At 33.9% G+C, this 16,929-nt stretch overlaps 1 protein-coding gene across 2 annotated transcripts in view; it reads left to right on the top strand.

The window, feature by feature from the left end:
• Nucleotides 1-157: 157 nt before the first annotated feature.
• The window catches only part of LOC110450009 (M-phase inducer phosphatase 1-like), a 31,664-nt gene continuing 14,892 nt past the window's right edge, over nt 158-16,929 (top strand). The window contains exons 1-6 of one of the 2 annotated variants that reach the window (XM_021497205.1): nt 158-720; nt 1,444-1,538; nt 4,260-4,311; nt 12,201-12,257; nt 13,515-13,554; nt 15,953-16,165. In XM_021497205.1, coding sequence (XP_021352880.1) covers nt 548-720; nt 1,444-1,538; nt 4,260-4,311; nt 12,201-12,257; nt 13,515-13,554; nt 15,953-16,165 — 630 coding nt within the window. In that variant the 5' untranslated portion in view covers nt 158-547. The remainder of the gene's footprint in view (nt 721-1,443; nt 1,539-4,259; nt 4,312-12,200; nt 12,258-13,514; nt 13,555-15,952; nt 16,166-16,929) is intronic. The other variant, XM_021497207.1, reaches the window with a different exon arrangement.

The raw sequence follows: 16,929 nt of genomic DNA, 5'->3' as shown, positions 1-16,929 counted from the left end.
ATCGTTTAAAAATTACCAAATTCTACATTTTGCCTTAACTATATCACATGCAAATAGTAAATTCAGGAAAAAATATACTTTATTCTCGAATAAGTTAATAAGGTGCTTGCCACCGAAACAACTTCCTGTCTACACATGCTAAGAAACGCGAATTCTGATTGGTTAATTCTGTGTTGTTTTTCAAACTCTACGGCGGCGGCCTATCTGCCTGGACACATCTAATGCTATGAACAATAGAATGTAAGAAAAACAGTCAACGATGATGTCCAGGTAGACTTGAAAGAAGCATACTGTACTCTCTCTTCCACATGTCATCTTGAGTCTGTTGTTTATCTGGGGCGTGCTGTGTTTCGAAGATACAGCGTGCGTACGTTCCGAAATACGAGGTTTGCCAACCCGTGACAACACGACACTCGACAGCTTCGCCAGCTGATAAGTTGTTCTCACATTGATGCTAACAAATCTAAAGGGAAACTGTGAATATTCGTGGCTTGGACTTGTTCTGTATAAGTGGCTTACTATTTGTGTGTGACCCAAGTAATGGAAGATGTCTAAAAGCAGACGTGAACATGGTCGACCTTCACTGCACTTGCCTTTGAGAACTTTAGCAACCAGTAATACACTTTCACCTGCTTTCGGTTTTGGGAACTTTGGACCATTCAAGATGAATTCTCCGATGTCAAATCTGGCTATTAACCTAAGCGAACTGTCAACAGGGAGGTAAGAATATACATAATGCTTATCTGATGGAGTGACTAAATTGGCTTGATGTGGATGACTTTATTATTGATAGCGCTCGCTCATTTGACATTTATTTTGACATAAACCATGTAAAATGTTATTCTGTTAAAAAATATCGAATAACTATTTTTTGTTGTTGTCTATCGACATATACTAATTAAAATTGGCCTACCGTATTTGTGAGTGACGTTCGTTTGTCATGCTTGATTGAACATTGAAGCCAACACTGCAAACATGTTTTGATATGTGTATTTTTGATTACAATGTTATGACAGTCAATTCAGGTCCACTACAGTACACTCTGCCGATTGAGCTATATTAGCTGGAAACACCTAAAATAGCTCTCTTGACCTATATGAAACAGGTCTTTTAAGTTATTTTCATGTGATTTTCTTTTTTAAGGAAAACGAAACATGAAATTTATGTATTCTTTTTAAAAAATAATGATGTAAATAAAAAACAGGAAATTAAAATAAACATCTAAATGTATGCTTTTTGTAGTCAACATTACCATAAACCTTATTGTTATATGCGACTGCTTTAATTTAATAAAATTGAAATCTGGGGAAATATAGCTCAATATTTAGCTCAATCGAGTGTACTGGACCTGTAATTTACAGTTCAAAATAGAAAATATCATTATTTCATAAGAAATGAATGTTACAATGATTAACTAAGCGCAAATATGCAATATTTTTTCAGAGGTACACCTAGAAGAAAACTCTCATTGTCAAGTACTGATACACCATCATCATCATGTCACCCAACTCCGGAAAGAATGAGTTCTACAGAGTCGGGTAATTACTGTTATAGGATTTGAATTGACTATATTTTGATATGTACATGTATATTATAAAAATATAGAATGCTATCAAATAATTAATGCTGTAAATATAAGCATCATATCTATCACATTTGTTGTGTTTTTTCTAACAATATCATCTACCTTAAGTTAATAATTGTTTCAAGAAATTTTGATTGTTCTTTATGTCCAACCTTTATCATGAAGCACATAAGCTATTCATTAAGTGTTTTTTTTAAAGATGATGCATGCAGGATTATGCTTTTTGTTTGGAATATTCCTAAGAACATGATTAAATGTTAAAATACCAACAAATATTTGGTTGATATTGCAAAATGCAAGTCATGTTTCATTTTGGGTACTAGCAGATATAACCAAGACTGGCTATAATTTATCTTTGACTATCAATGCATTAATTTCAGGTACAAACATCTCGAGCCAATCTTTCCCCAACTTTGTCAAATTGATTATCAATTATTACTTTTTGAGACAGAGAAAAAAAGTTTAATTGTCTGTATTTTAGGGGTTATTAGAAATTTACATGAATTTGCTTATTCTAAAATTTACCACTTGTTTATTTGTATTAATTACATTTGATTTTTTACCCAAGATCTGTTACAATTAAATCCTCAAATAAAGTGTGTTAAGTTGTTGAATGAAGGTAAACCATTTTCGTAATCTTTTTTTAAAGTTGTCTTTATTACACTTCCCTGTGGATGTTGTATGTATAATTGGCTTTGGGTATTAAAACTTCAGTTTATGTAATTAATTAGTTATAACAACCTTGTCAGTGTCACGTAAGAGTGGGATATCCTTCTAATGCTGTATTGAGTAAAGAGAAGAGGAAGTTACATAGAATATAAGTACACACACTTAGTAATTGATATTCAATGGAACTCTTATTTTACCTAATACCTGAATACATTTGTGTTTTTTGCCCCGCCCCTTAGCTTACCTGGTCAGTTTTTGCAAGGATTAATGATTGGCCTGGGGAGGAAATGGGAAGTGAGGTAAAAAAGGGAAGACAGATGGGCAAAGGAATTTTGTTACATTTAGTCACAGTTTTAATGGCCATTTGGACACTCTGAGGTATGAAAACCTTCGTAGCTGCAGGGTGGAATTCATTAGAATACCAAAATTGTTTTTCCATAGCGTTCACTTTACCTGTGCAGTTCTACTTTCACTTCCTACTTAAACATTACAGCACAGGTAACGCATACCTTGTTCCCACTTAACCAATGTTGTGGCTGCGAATACAATTGCAATTAATATAGAGGTTAACCATTTAAAGGAGGATAGCATTTCCTGCTGTTTATGGATTCTTTCCCCACAAATGAACCATTTTATTAATTTGATCTCTTATTTCATAACATTTTCATAGGGGTAAACATTTACAATAATGAACATTTTAAAGCTCATAATAGTTTGATTAATAAATATGTTAAATAGTTGACAATTAATCATATCTGTCTTCATATAAAAAAAATGTGTCTAAGCAAATAAGAATAGCATTCAATTTTTGTAATGCCAAAATCAAATTTGATTATTGCTGTACATTTATATACAGGCCAAAATACAATGATATGAGTTGCCTTAAGCTGTTCATACTAAAAAAGTATAATAACATTTACAAGCAAGACAAATATTATAACTCTTTTAGCTCAGATTATAGAAATGTTTTCTTTCTAATATTATTTTACTGCAAATGATCTTGTGAAGAAAGTGATAGGTTTATCCTTGACTAAACAAATATAAGTCAGAGGTATCGGAACTTGATCTGTGTCTTTTTCCCCGATTGTTACCTTTGTCCATATTGTCAAAATATGTTTTTTTGTTACATTACCCCTGCAGGTTATGATTTTACTGAAAATCACTGATGCAATTAATTGCTTGCATAAAAATTCCTTTATGGTCAAGCAAGTGTAACCAGTCAGAATGTATAATGATTGTATCATATGGATTATGTCAATGTGCTCCATTGTCAAGAATTATCATTTTTTGCATCTCAAGTCGATTTTGACCCTGGGGGAATAGTGCATTTGTAGATAGTGCATAAAGTCTTCAAACTAGCTGGCTGACAGTTGAAGTGACAGGTACCCCATACCCAGTGCTACCTGTACAACCAAAACAAGTTTTATTTATAGAAAATACATATTTGGCTTGGGGTGAAATTATGATTTCAATAGTTCTGAAGAACAGTTATAGGGTATTGGCATTACAAGGCAACCGGTTGACAACAAGACTTACCGGGCAGTGAGAAAAGTTCAAAGGGTCCCTGCAGTCCAAACTGTCATTTTAATATTCTTTAGATTTCATTCAGAGAGTGTCAGAATTTGAAAAGTCTTTTGTTGGTATTATCCAACCTAGCACCAACAGTGTGATATTGTTATGACTTTCACAGTAGACTTGAAGATTTATTGAGTGGTCATTTATCAGAGGCCCTTCGTTGGAACATCACTTATAGTTTTTCGTTGGGAATTATGTTGGATCAAGAAGGTAAATTTCTATAAGTATTCTTTTAATTATATCTTATATTTTGAAACAATTTTCAGATAGGAAGTCCAAAATATTCTACACAATTTTATTTAATATTCATTCTTAAAATATAGGTTTCAGTCTCCATACATTTTTTAATTATATTTCTTTTGATATGTTTTGATTTAACATGTGAGATTTTGATTTGTTTTGAAATTAATCACATCATATTATATTTCAGGATGCTTCGTGGATTCTCCAACTCCCCTCGACTCACCTACACTGGAAATGAGGTAAGGTGTCCTTGATTTTATCTTCAACATAATTTGTGTCAGAGATACATTGTAGTTGTTGTTTTATATTTGGATACTTTAAAAGCAAACATTTATACAATTGAAGTAGACTTGTTCTTGAAATTGATAACAAGTCTGTCACGCAAGATGAATTTTAAAAGTTGAATTACAATATGAGGATTAAATGGGAAGGAGAACAATGAATATCAGCATTTTTTTTTATTTTTTTTTTTTAAACTCAGTCTTCTCAAATCAATCATATCTGTTTCATTTGGTGCCCTACATATACACTTCATTTGAATGGTATAAATTCGGGAAACAGTTCTTGATTGCCTAACTTTACTAGCTGGTGATCATGATAAATTCATTAACCATTGTCTGATGCTACAACTGACAAGTAACAAGCAGTTTGTCTAGACCTCAGCTGGTGTACCTCGCCCAGGCTCCAGGCACTTTCTCCTAACTAAGTCTGAATCATGGGGTCAGGATACATATTATTTGTACCAGGTTTTGTCCATTAAATTAGCAGAGTTATTTGTATGAGGCTAACGGTTTGCTGAAATGTTTATTCTGGGAAATGTAGAGAGGAAATAAATTGGCCAGATTTTCGGATTTTACAAGTTACATTATAAAGATCAATTTAATACCTGATTGAAACAGAAAAAGGAGTCGGATATACTTTGAACACCATTTGGAACGTTCTGGCAATATGACAAGTATTTTTCAGGCCTAAGAACTGACAATAAGAACTGGTACAAAAGTTTATTTCACCATTTTTATGCCGGCATGATCATAAGGTCAGATTCTTGAAAATTTTCATGATCTTATATGGCGAGTCAGCTTGTTAAAATAGAATATTCTACATATCAGGCTTGAATGGTCATAACTGACCTCTGGTCAGTCTATTGATGGATTGATATTGACCTACAGATTACATAATAACTATGTCCCAAACATTTTACAAGGGTAGAAATCTTCTTTGATCAGGAAATCAATTTTCATTGATGTAAGGCTGGTAATGGTAGATATAGATTTGTAACTACTTCCTATATGAGGCAATGTTACATGTGTTCAGTGTACTTCCCAATATAATCAGGTCTTATAGTGCTGCACCCCTAATGTACAGCCTTGTATAATATTACACGCCGTGTACAAGATAGGGTTTCAGGCAGAACAAGCATGGATTGTATTATAGTCGGGAGTACTGGAGATATCATATCTAGCCCACACTAAGTGACCCACCAACTGGATGTTTGTTTTTGTTAATTTATTTATTACAACTTAACCATGTAATATAAAATGTAAGTTATATTTATTTTTGATAAGGCAGTATAAATTATAGTCTGTCTTTTGTCTGAATTAAGTATCATTTATAAAACAGACAAAATATATATAATCCCTTAGCTGTCTAAGAAATAAAAATTAAAAGATAGTCTTGCTATAGTTATAGAGGTTAATATCTAAATTTAGAATCTGGATGTATTTTTTCGCTTCAAATTTGTTTTATGTCATTAATGTTTATACAGTACTCATTTCTGTGAAGTTTGTTTTTTAGAAGTGTACAATTTAATATTTATAGAAGTAGTCTGCAGGCAGATTTTGAAAAAGTCCACTAGACATAAATATAGACCGTTCAAACTAGTCTGATCATAATTTTTATTAAACTTATCATGGGTGCCAGGGTAGTGAAATTTTAATTAATATACACCTTTGTTTTTGTAACGAATTTGAGAGAGAGAGAGAGAGAGAGAGAGAGAGAGAGAGAGAGAGAGAGAGAGAGAGAGAGAGAGAGAGAGAAAAAAAAACATTTTTATGCTTATAGTTTTTGCATATGTGGAAAGCAATACCAAGTGTTATGCCTGATTATCTGGGGGCCAATTTTGGGACTAATACATCATGCCTGTTGGCTCTGTATTACAGTATCATAATCACTATGCCAGGATTATGTTCAGGCTAGGGGAATATTTATGACTTCATTACTGATTATATTGGCCTATATTTCTCTTGTCATTGGGGGTGTAAAAATGATACCCAAAACTTGTGCAATGTCTGACTGGTAGATGGTGATTTAGCTTGACCTCTGGTCAGTATTGGTCAGCTGTTGATGGATTGATATTGGCCTACCTGTTGCATCATATACAGGTAACATGACCAGGTGACTACAACTCCTACTACATGATCTCTTTGATCCTAGAATCAATTTCCTACCCTTTAGTCCATGTAAGGGGTAGTTGTAAATTCCAACTTCTTGTCCACTTCCTACTTGATGTAAGATTACATCACCAGTTAAGGGCTTCTATTTTGCTTCAAAAGAAGCATGGCACAATTTATTGGGGGTTGTAAACACCTTGACAAAATATCAACTTCAAGGTCCATCTCAGTCAAGTTTAGTAACCTTTGAGGTCAATTATGACCCTGCAGGAATATATACCTCTCTGTATTTGATCAAATTAGATGTAATTCATTCAAATACTTATTCTTTAGGATCAATTAAATCCATGAATTAAACTTTCTGAATAATCAAAACTCCATGAGCCAATTATACTACCGATCCAATATTTTAACCTGAATAAAACCCATATTTTCACTAAGGAAGAAAGAAATTGAAAAAAGAAGGAAACCATGAAATCTTTCCTCAAGAATCATGTGTGCTAGCTTAAAGCTGCCACTTGGAAATTAATGCCAGGATTAACTGTGTTCCTTGTTTATTTCATTGCAAAGCATTATTTAATATTAAAATATTTTCCAACAATTACACAATTTTGATCATATCTTTATAAAGTTACTGGCCTACATATGTTTTCTATGTCACAGTTATTAAGAGTAGAGGGAGGGCTTATTTTCTCCCACTTGTATTAATTAGCGGCCTCTGCTGATGCATGAATCCCCTGGTGGATTGTGTTTTCCTGTGGTAGGCATGACACTAACCCCTAGGGAGCAGGGCTGGCTCCCATGGGGCAGTACTATGTAACCTGACAACCTTGTACATAATAACAGGTTGTATATTGCCTAACTTCCTCCAGTTAATTGTAGGGCAAATTAATTATAATTGTTGTAGGGATATATACATGCATCATTTTTTTCATAATAAAAAAAGTCTTTTCAGTATTCTAATTGAGTCCAACAATGAAATTATACACAGACTTTTACTAGTTAGAATTTTTAATTTCTGCCTACACATTAAGATGTATAGCACTTCAAAGAACTAAATGAAGAGATATTTGAACAGAATAATTATTGTCCGGATCATAAATTGAAAAAAAACATGGTCAACAAATATTCTGTTGTTTAAACGCTTAAAAACATACAAGTAAATAAACATAATTCTAATGACTATTGCATTTTGATTGCAATGCATTTTAAAAATAACTGTATATCAGTCATGTTTATAGGTGTATACATCTACAAATATAATTGTATTGTGTAAAATGATTGTTGTTTACACAAACGAAAAACTTCTCATTATAATGTGGTAATGAACCACTATAAATAGGAGTTTTATCTTGACTAGGGCTGCATCTAAATTAGTGGGGCACCCACTGATAATCAAATCAGTTGCTCTGTTCAAGCCCTCCACAATAATTATCATGGGTGTTGAAATGGTATTCTGGTAAATAGACATCACATACACAAATAACTCAAACAGTGAATTGAGTCATTGTCTGATTCCTATAGACTATCGGACAATGGCTACAGTTGTTGTGTGGTGGTCTCCCTTGTCTGGGTCAGGGTTCAGAGGGTGTGTAATGAAGCGTAAAATGAGTTCATTCATCTCATTGTACTGTTGTTATGTCATACTGGACAAGCCTGCAGACAGGGTCAGATTTATGGCCTAGTAATACCACTAATCCTACTGACCAATGGCTGGCTTGGCTTTCTCCTGTTTTCCTGTTTCTGATGAAATCTAAGAAAGCAGCCCCACCATGCCCCTGTTTGTTTGGGAGTTATGTAGATTAGCTTAGTTTATACTAGAGATAATCCTATTTACTCCATTCACCTAAGTTTTGTCCCTACAAAGTTGGCAGATGGGGGGACCAATCACAAACACTATAAACTGGCCCTCTATTTAGCAGGAACCTGACCCCAGATAAGTGCCCCTGTCCCCAAGCTGTTGCCTCAGACACCATTTTGTGAAAGCCCTAAACAATGTATCTGATAGGGCCCAGCTCTAAATCTCTCCTGGTTGTGAAAAAATCTGGAGCAATGGCCTACTGGCGACCTAGAGACTGATAAAGGGACTGCAAAGAAATCTTCAGCCTGTCCAGGTCTCGTTCATAAAAATGTAAATTGGATTACACTGCAAGCTGCTAGACAGTAGCAGATGTCCCTAAATACCGAAAAGGTGCATGACCCCCATACCTTTGTGTGTCGTACAGGAAATGGGCAGAGAATAAATGTCATTGTTCAAAAAAAATCCAAAGGTTTCAATGGGGAAGGTATGCTTATTGATTAAGCAGCAGAAAGTGCAACTGTTCGTTTCGGCTATCTCAATAAAAAGTTATCTTGTCAGAATAGTTCAAAGGCAGTTTCAAACAAAGGAAAATCAAATATAGTAGAAATTCATATTCCATTTATTACTATAGCCAACTGTATTTGTCAGCGTTTATTTGTGAGCTATACTTCAAAACCGGAGTAATTGATTATGAGACATGCTCTAGACTGAAATAGAAACAATCCAATCAACTTGTTGATATACCTGTAGGTTTTATAGAAAGGTACATAACACAGGTATTCCTACCTGTGTCTACCTGAGGTAGGGCCAGCAGGTGAGCCAATCAAATTCCTGCCATCTGTCCCTTTAATTAAAGTGTGATGCTTACCATTACCTTACCTGTTTACATTAGCTATTATGGGATAATGACAGCTGGGGCTAAATGAAACTGTTTGTCTTACCAGGTAATTTTTTATCTCCAGGAAGCCACATAGATAATCTGCCTTGAGTAGATTCTGTGACAGACAGTTGATGAATCTGTCTCTACTGTTTGACAGATTTCTGAGTTGTGATTTGTCAGTAGTTATTAATAACAATTGTATATATTTCTGTGGACTGTCAACAGCACTAATTGTTGTTCGAGGAGAATTGTGAAGCAGAAAGTAAAAAAGAAACCCATGAATCAGACTTAATTGAATTTTCATTTAAAGTTATTAAAAAAATGCATGAAATGAAAGAAAGCATTATCAACAAATGATATTTGAAAATGATCAGAAATTGACGAGGTCACACTAGTCAAACTACGCCTGAAGTGTACTGCAATACAAGAAGGATGTATTGCAATTCCCTTTGTGATAAATTGCTATAGGGGAAAAGGTGCTCTGCTAAAAAAATAATATTGACAGAATGTTATCAAATTGAAACAAACATCGAGTTAACCAATGGATATATAATTTCAACTGATTTTCACCACTAGTAACGGTCGATTTTATGGTCTTCGACATACATTTCAAATGTTTAGTAATTTGTAATGTTAAACACCAACCTAATACTAAAACATAAATTGCAACAGAATTTTTTTTTCCCTTTTGTTTATAAGGATTTTTGCTTGATTGAATGATTCCAACAGATGTATTTTTTGTGACCCATTATTTTGATGTTCATTTCAAAGAGTAAACTCTCTTGATAAACATAGATAAATGTCCCAACTAGAAATGGAATCAAGTACTCATGGAGTTTTTTTTCCTTTTTCCCAAACGCTTTGATGATGTAAAAATATTACATTAGGTATGAGTTAATTAACTACATTAGAAACTGAAATCCAGGTAAAATTAACATTATATATATAAATACATAAGACAAACAAACACCAGGGGAGAAAGTCGTTACCAAAGTTATATAGCAAAATCTATGTTCCAATCTGAAAATGGACAAATTTAATTGTTGGAAAATGTAGTGTTGTATCCCTGTCCAAGTCGAAACTTAGCCATTCTACAGATTCCATATCTTTTTAGAAGGTCAAGTGGATGATAAAATTCTTTTGGAAATTCATTTTAGTAATTTCGGTTGGCATTAAAATTTCACCACACCTGCCACTTTCAGTTAATTATTTTGAATGGACATTTGTAGAAGTGGTTTACCTGTTGTCTACATTTTTCGTAGCTGCACAATTCCTTTATTCCTAGGATAAATCAAGGTTTTTTGAGAAAAACTTATTTCTATGGCCATAGGTCCATAAGCCTAAAGGCTAAAACTGATCACTGCTAATAACTTGATAGTTAGGCTATATGGGTTTATTAATGTGTGCACATTACCAGCTAAAGATACTTACAAAAAAAACCTCTCATTTGGTGTAAAATATGTAAATAAATGGGATTTGATTGACCTGTTTCTGCCTAATTCTGGTGGTCAAATTGCTTAGCAAGTTGTTACTGACCACACCGCCCTCCCCCCCAGACTAGGTAATCTTGGATGAGTGGAGTCCTGCTAAGTTTATTTTCACCTGTACGAAAAGTGTGCTGGGGTTGACACAACAAAATTAACACCTGTGTAACATTATGCTAAGTTGGATAGCAAGGTATTGTCATATCAGTTTCATCCAGCTCTAGATAGCATTGTGCTGGGCCTGTTGCCTTGTCCAAACACCTACCCAGGGTAGGGGGAGACAGTGTTGTCCTCGCATACAAAGTTATCACAACAGTTTACACTCGCTGCAAAAAGGGAGAACGCTACATTTTGTTTTACTCATACTTACATTGAAGCCAAAAAACAAACGTTTGGCCATTGTCTCAAAATACCAATCACAACACATATACCCAGTACAAATATTACTGAAACACCATGTAAGGGATCGGAACAGAGGTGGGGTTGACCCAACATTTTACACCGGCACCTGGGCAGAGACAACAAAAATCCCTTTTCTTTGCTCAAATGTTGAAGCCCAATGTCTAAAGATTGTTTGTAAATAGAACTAGCATCACAATATGTACAGAAACAATGAAGTAGTTTATCTTACACTTCCCACCCCTGTTTGTACCATGTTAATGTATAACATACCACCAGGCTACCATCTGCTTCACGTTATCATATTCCATAACTGTCACAAAGTTCAAATTGCAATGGAAACTCTGAAGCCAGCCATTGTATTCCAAACCATCAGTAAACTATCCCCACATGTAGGACCTATTGAATCTTTGTTTCCCCATATCATTACAACTCTGAAACTTGATACCGACACATCTGAGAAATATTGGTAAGTCGCTGTTCTAACACTGATATAAACTTGATAGACATTATCATGCTTGCCTATGTTTTGAAATTGCTCAAAATTAATAGTATAAATTAAGTGTGTGTGTGTGTATACGCCCTTTGGGACAAAATAACCCTTTAAAATGGCATGTTTTGAGTTGATCTTATTAGATCTAAGTATATAATATAGAAATAGTTAAAAATGTTCAATGGTTGGAAATATTGAATTTAAGTGGTAATATTCCAGAGTCTTCCCTCTAAATAGGGAGAGTTTTCAAGTATGAAATATAATATCTGAAAATTGTTGCCTTTTATATGTCATTTTAATGAAGATAGATATATATATAAGCAAAATAAAGCAGATTTTTTTTACTATATTTATATATAAAAAAATGACAGTTTTAAATGTATTACTCAAATAAAGAATTTCCCATGTCAGTGTGACATATAAGTTATACCTGACAAATACTTTTAGTATTTGTTTCAATGGGAAAATATACAGGTTAATTGGATTTTAGTTTTACCTGTGGTAATTAGATTACAGTTATACCTGTCTACCTAGAGTACAGACATCATGCCCTAATTAGATTGATCACCTGATTAAAATTACCTGTCTATTGTTGGACCTGGTGCCCAGTAGTTAGGTGGGTGTGACCTATTTGTCGAGGTGAGAATTTTTACCTGACAGTTCCGTCTCTTGTCTTTCCAGCATGCACAGATTTGCCAAGAACATCAAACCGGACATACCTCCTGAGGCATTTACAAAGTGAGTAGACAGTTCTATGTAATATATCCAGTTATTATATTATATTATTTGATACAGAGGACAGGTACAATATGGGTAGGTTGTATTACCTGAACTCAGGTGTGCTAATTGGGCTGAGAGTGGGAAAACAGGGAGCTGAGATGTTTGTGTGATGTTTGAAGTTTTATTTTGATAAGTATATATACATGAATAGAGGATATGTGTCCAGTTTGAAGGAGACAGAGGGACAGGTAAGTGGTTGTTTAAAGTATACATCTCTCTGGTCAGACATTCTTACTCCATTATTCCTGTGCCAAGTTTTGAGCAGTTTTCATATAAATTTGTTATATAAAGCATGCTGTAAGAATTGAAGATCATTCTATCTATAATATAGATGATCAGTTCTAAACCGCTTTCAAATCTGATTTTATTGGACAAAATTCTTCATTATTAAGGTTTGTATGCTGTGCAATTTCAAAGTTCAGGATCATGAGTATTGTGTTATTATGGTGTGTATGATGGGCATGTCATATTTCATAATTCAACATCATTATATTTAGGAAAATTGAACTGTTCAAAGTTGCATGAATATCCTGAGAAAACTCTGTTATTAATTTTCAAATGTCTTAATTGAAATTATTTTTTATATTTTGTCAACATAAAACATTAATGGTTTGAGGGGAGGTGTCAATCATTTTCAAGCAACTTGATTGTACCTAGTTTAGTTTTATGACACTGGTCTGCTGCTGTGACTTCTAGACTTGTTGTCTAGGGAAGGTGAGATGCTTACCTGTGATAAGGGATAGGTAGACTTAGTACGTGGGTACTGGACAGGTAAGGGAGACTTTCGGGAGCCTCACCTGGTCACAGGTAGACACCCACTTCCCTACCCAGTATACAGCCACTGTGGCTGTCCAAGGTGAAATTGATAATACACGCCTTTTAATCCATTTACAAAGCTTATTTATAGATGTCAGCTTACCTGAGATTTATCAATACGCATTGGTCTTGCAACCTGGCTGGCCACACAGGTAATTAATGTCAGATTAACTTACCTGAGATTCATCTAATACGCAAACTAAAGCCTGGCTACTGTGACTGACCTCTGCTGGTTCCAGATGTCAGATCGCCACCGACTAACCCAAACTTAATCAATACGCAAAAAATAGCTACTGTGACTGACTCTAATTAAGTGTTACCTGTAAACCAATTAGTACAGGGGGGAAAAAGGAAGCTCATTTGCATATTTCACACCTGAGTTTTATCTTTCACCAATAGGAAGAAGACAATCGCCTTCAGAAGGATACAGTCAATGCCGGTGAGTACTCCGAATCATTTTATTGCTATTAGTGGACACTGGTCACTTTGGACATATTTACCTGTACTTACCATTTCCTGACTTACCTGTGTGTTAATTGGTGTTGGGGAGCGACTTCCTTCACTTGTATCATAACACCATTCAGTATTGCTGTGACACTTGGGTAAGTGCTAGATGCTCTCTCGGGTAACATTCTATCAGATTCATCTGTGTATAACTGAGATACTGGCAGGGTTTTTGTGTGTAACATATCAAAAGATTTGTAGAATAATTGGTTGAAAAAAATCAAATTTAAGGTATTTTACATGGAAATTTCATATAGCTTGTTAATCAGAATTTGCTAAAGTTAAAAAAAGGTTTTTAAAGGTTAAATTATGTGATAAATTTTTGATATGTTCCTAAACTGTGATGATTCAATAGTTCATTATGTGTTCGATATAAAGATGAATTGATATCTACTATCTATAGAATGTAAACCTTATAAATGACAAAACTTCGGTATAAGTTCACTTGTTTGTATGATCTTTGGTACATTTTATGTTACAAATGTGTTTTGGGGTTTTTTATAATGAAAATCATACAACTATGTAACACTACAGCAGTAAAATGTTTCATTTGACAAGACAGCTCCTGTGTTTAACAATTAAAAGTCCCTAATTAAATGTTATGAATATTTTTTTTTAAAAGGGCCGACAGTGCCACAGGGAGTAGCACTTTACCCCAACTATTTATTTTATTTGTTGATCCTGATAACAGTCTCCATGTTACTTTTCATTGATATTTGCAAAATGTTGTTGAAAGTTTTTACTCTTTTTATTTATTTATTTTATTCCTTTTTATATCATCAGGTATATAAAACCAACATTATCGAAGGATAGTGGTATAGGGTTATGTCGTCAACAAAACCTAGAAATAAAAATATTGGAATATTTTGGTTAGTTTGCTAGTTAATTTTACATTATTTACACTCTGCAGTCATGTTTGAATTTGTTAATACATCCCAATGTATGATGAGGACAAAATCATTTTTCGAAGGATACTTGACATGGTTGTTCAACCTGGTTAGTTTTTAATCCTTTCAAAACAATATTTTCGGGAACTATCCAAAACTCAATAAATAGATCTATATTTGTTTGTCCTTAAGTAAATCATTTTGAATCCTTACACCAACAAGTTTTGTATTGATTTTTTTTTTTAAATACAAGGACCGGTAAAGATTTTAATGTCAAGTTGTAGTTAATCTTACCTAGAATAAATGATACTTTAAAAAATAGATGAAATAAACTTAACTATGAAATCATCATGTTGATACTTTTTTTTTGAAGTGGTATTCCTAGGTATCATGTTTTAATACTGAATTTATATTTTTGTTGCATCCTTTTAATGGAGGATATTCATGGTTTCTCGGCCAATAGTAGTTATGTTTTACAAGTGGGGGGAAATTTAGATTTTTTTTATGAATGCAAAATATTCAACACACCTTACACAAATATGAGTTAAGGTCCAACAAGACAGAAATATGAATTCATTTTTTCGCTATATGTCTGAAAAATTCGGGTGGAATTTAGGTGAACATTTTCATTTTTTAAGATATTTTGTATCCGGTATGGGAAAGTTATCTTGATCTTAACAGTGCTTGTTGAAAATGGGGGGGGGGGGGGGGGGGATCAAGGGTTGTGCTTGAAAATAATAAAGAAGGTAGGGTAAGGGGGAATCATATTTTTATTCAGCTTTACAATGATGTAAGAATATTTACCATAAATAGTTCTGTTTTCTGTGGGAGATATTTCATACATTTTCCCTAATTTTACAATGGAGATCAACAGTCATGTCTATTTTGACCTCGAATCATTTGAGATTCAACAATTTTATACTTTCATGAGACACAAATTCTGAATGAAGCTTTATAGGATAGACAGTAATAATTTTCCAATTCTTTACTAAATAAAAAAAATAAAAAATCTCCTGCACTCAAAATATCTTTAAACATAGAAGCAGTGGTAGACGGGAGGTAACTCAGAGTTAACTGGGGGGGAAATCATAAGTCCCCCAAAACGCAATTTTTACTAGTCAATTGAACAGCTGGGTAATATGTCCAAAAGAAGTTTTAATAAGGTTACCAGAAACAGAATTAGTTTGTAGATTATATATATAAAAACAAATATGTGAAAGACGTTACTTTGATGTTCAGTAAAGTTGATCTGCAGTGTCTCCGGTTTTCTGATAGAAAGCTAGGACAGTAACCTTCTTCTGAATCAGTTGTCAGTATAGCGTTTTTTATTTTCAAAGCTGAATACAGGCTGATTACTTAAAACTTTTTGAAAAATCACCTCCCAAAAAAACCACCTTGTAACAGCCTTAATTTTATACTTATTAACACATCTGTATCTTTTTGTAGCTTCCCATGATGAGACTTAGTCCGATTGACTTCAGTGGTGACATGGACAAGGAGAACGAGAAGCGAACTTTGACCTTCAGTGACCTTGATGCTGACAACAGCTCGGAAAGTCTGGACACTGACCAAGAGGTGACGAGACTCATCCGGCCAAAGTTCTTCTCCGACGAGAACAGTTCCCAGGACAGCGGTGTGGACCTCGAGAGGGATGGAAGGGTAAGTTCACATGTTATGACTGAATTCTGTGGCACCTCATAATTCTACTAGGTAAATCTAGATATTAGGGTGGTTTAAAGGAAGTGTAATTTTTACAGTAAAATAATTCTGGAAAAAAAAACACTAAAAAAACCTGATGATGTGATCTGAAATAATTCATTTAATATGCACTAATTGATAAAATCAAAATCATTCCTTTAACAAAAGTAACGTCATGATGACGGCAAATACGCAGCTAATTTTAGAAAGACAAGTTTTTGGTATATGTAACAATTACTTCCTAAAAAGAGCTTTGAACAAACAATTTGTAAATAATTTGTAAATCTTAATAGTTATATAATAGTAATACAGATTATAATGACTTACTAATATTGAGATTCTTGCACGTAATTTCTACGAACCTCTCAGCAGGAGATAGGAATGTGCTGGTAACCCCACTGTTCAGTAGCATGCTCTGTCCTTACTCACTATTCCACTCGTATTGTTGCTGAGCTATTTTGTGATTACTCATCGATTAACAGAAGAAAGACTCGGACCAAACCTAAACATTTACTGCACTTACTTGTGTTCTGGGAAAACTATAGACAATCTGTAATTGTCAAATTGGGGGAAAAATTGTTTCAATTTATAATTATTACCAGAAAAAAGCGTCAAAGTATCACTTTCCTTGTATATAAGCATTTTAGACATTGAACGCACGTTTTAACATGTCGTAGATAAGGGACTTTTTTCAAATGCTATTCTATTTGGGTTGTTAAACACTT

This window comes from Mizuhopecten yessoensis, unplaced genomic scaffold (assembly GCF_002113885.1).
Source record: "Mizuhopecten yessoensis strain PY_sf001 unplaced genomic scaffold, ASM211388v2 scaffold4899, whole genome shotgun sequence".
Taxonomy (NCBI): Eukaryota; Metazoa; Mollusca; class Bivalvia; order Pectinida; family Pectinidae; genus Mizuhopecten; species Mizuhopecten yessoensis.
Note: the sequence above shows the minus strand (reverse complement) of the source record. Positions and strands in the feature narration are given on the sequence as shown.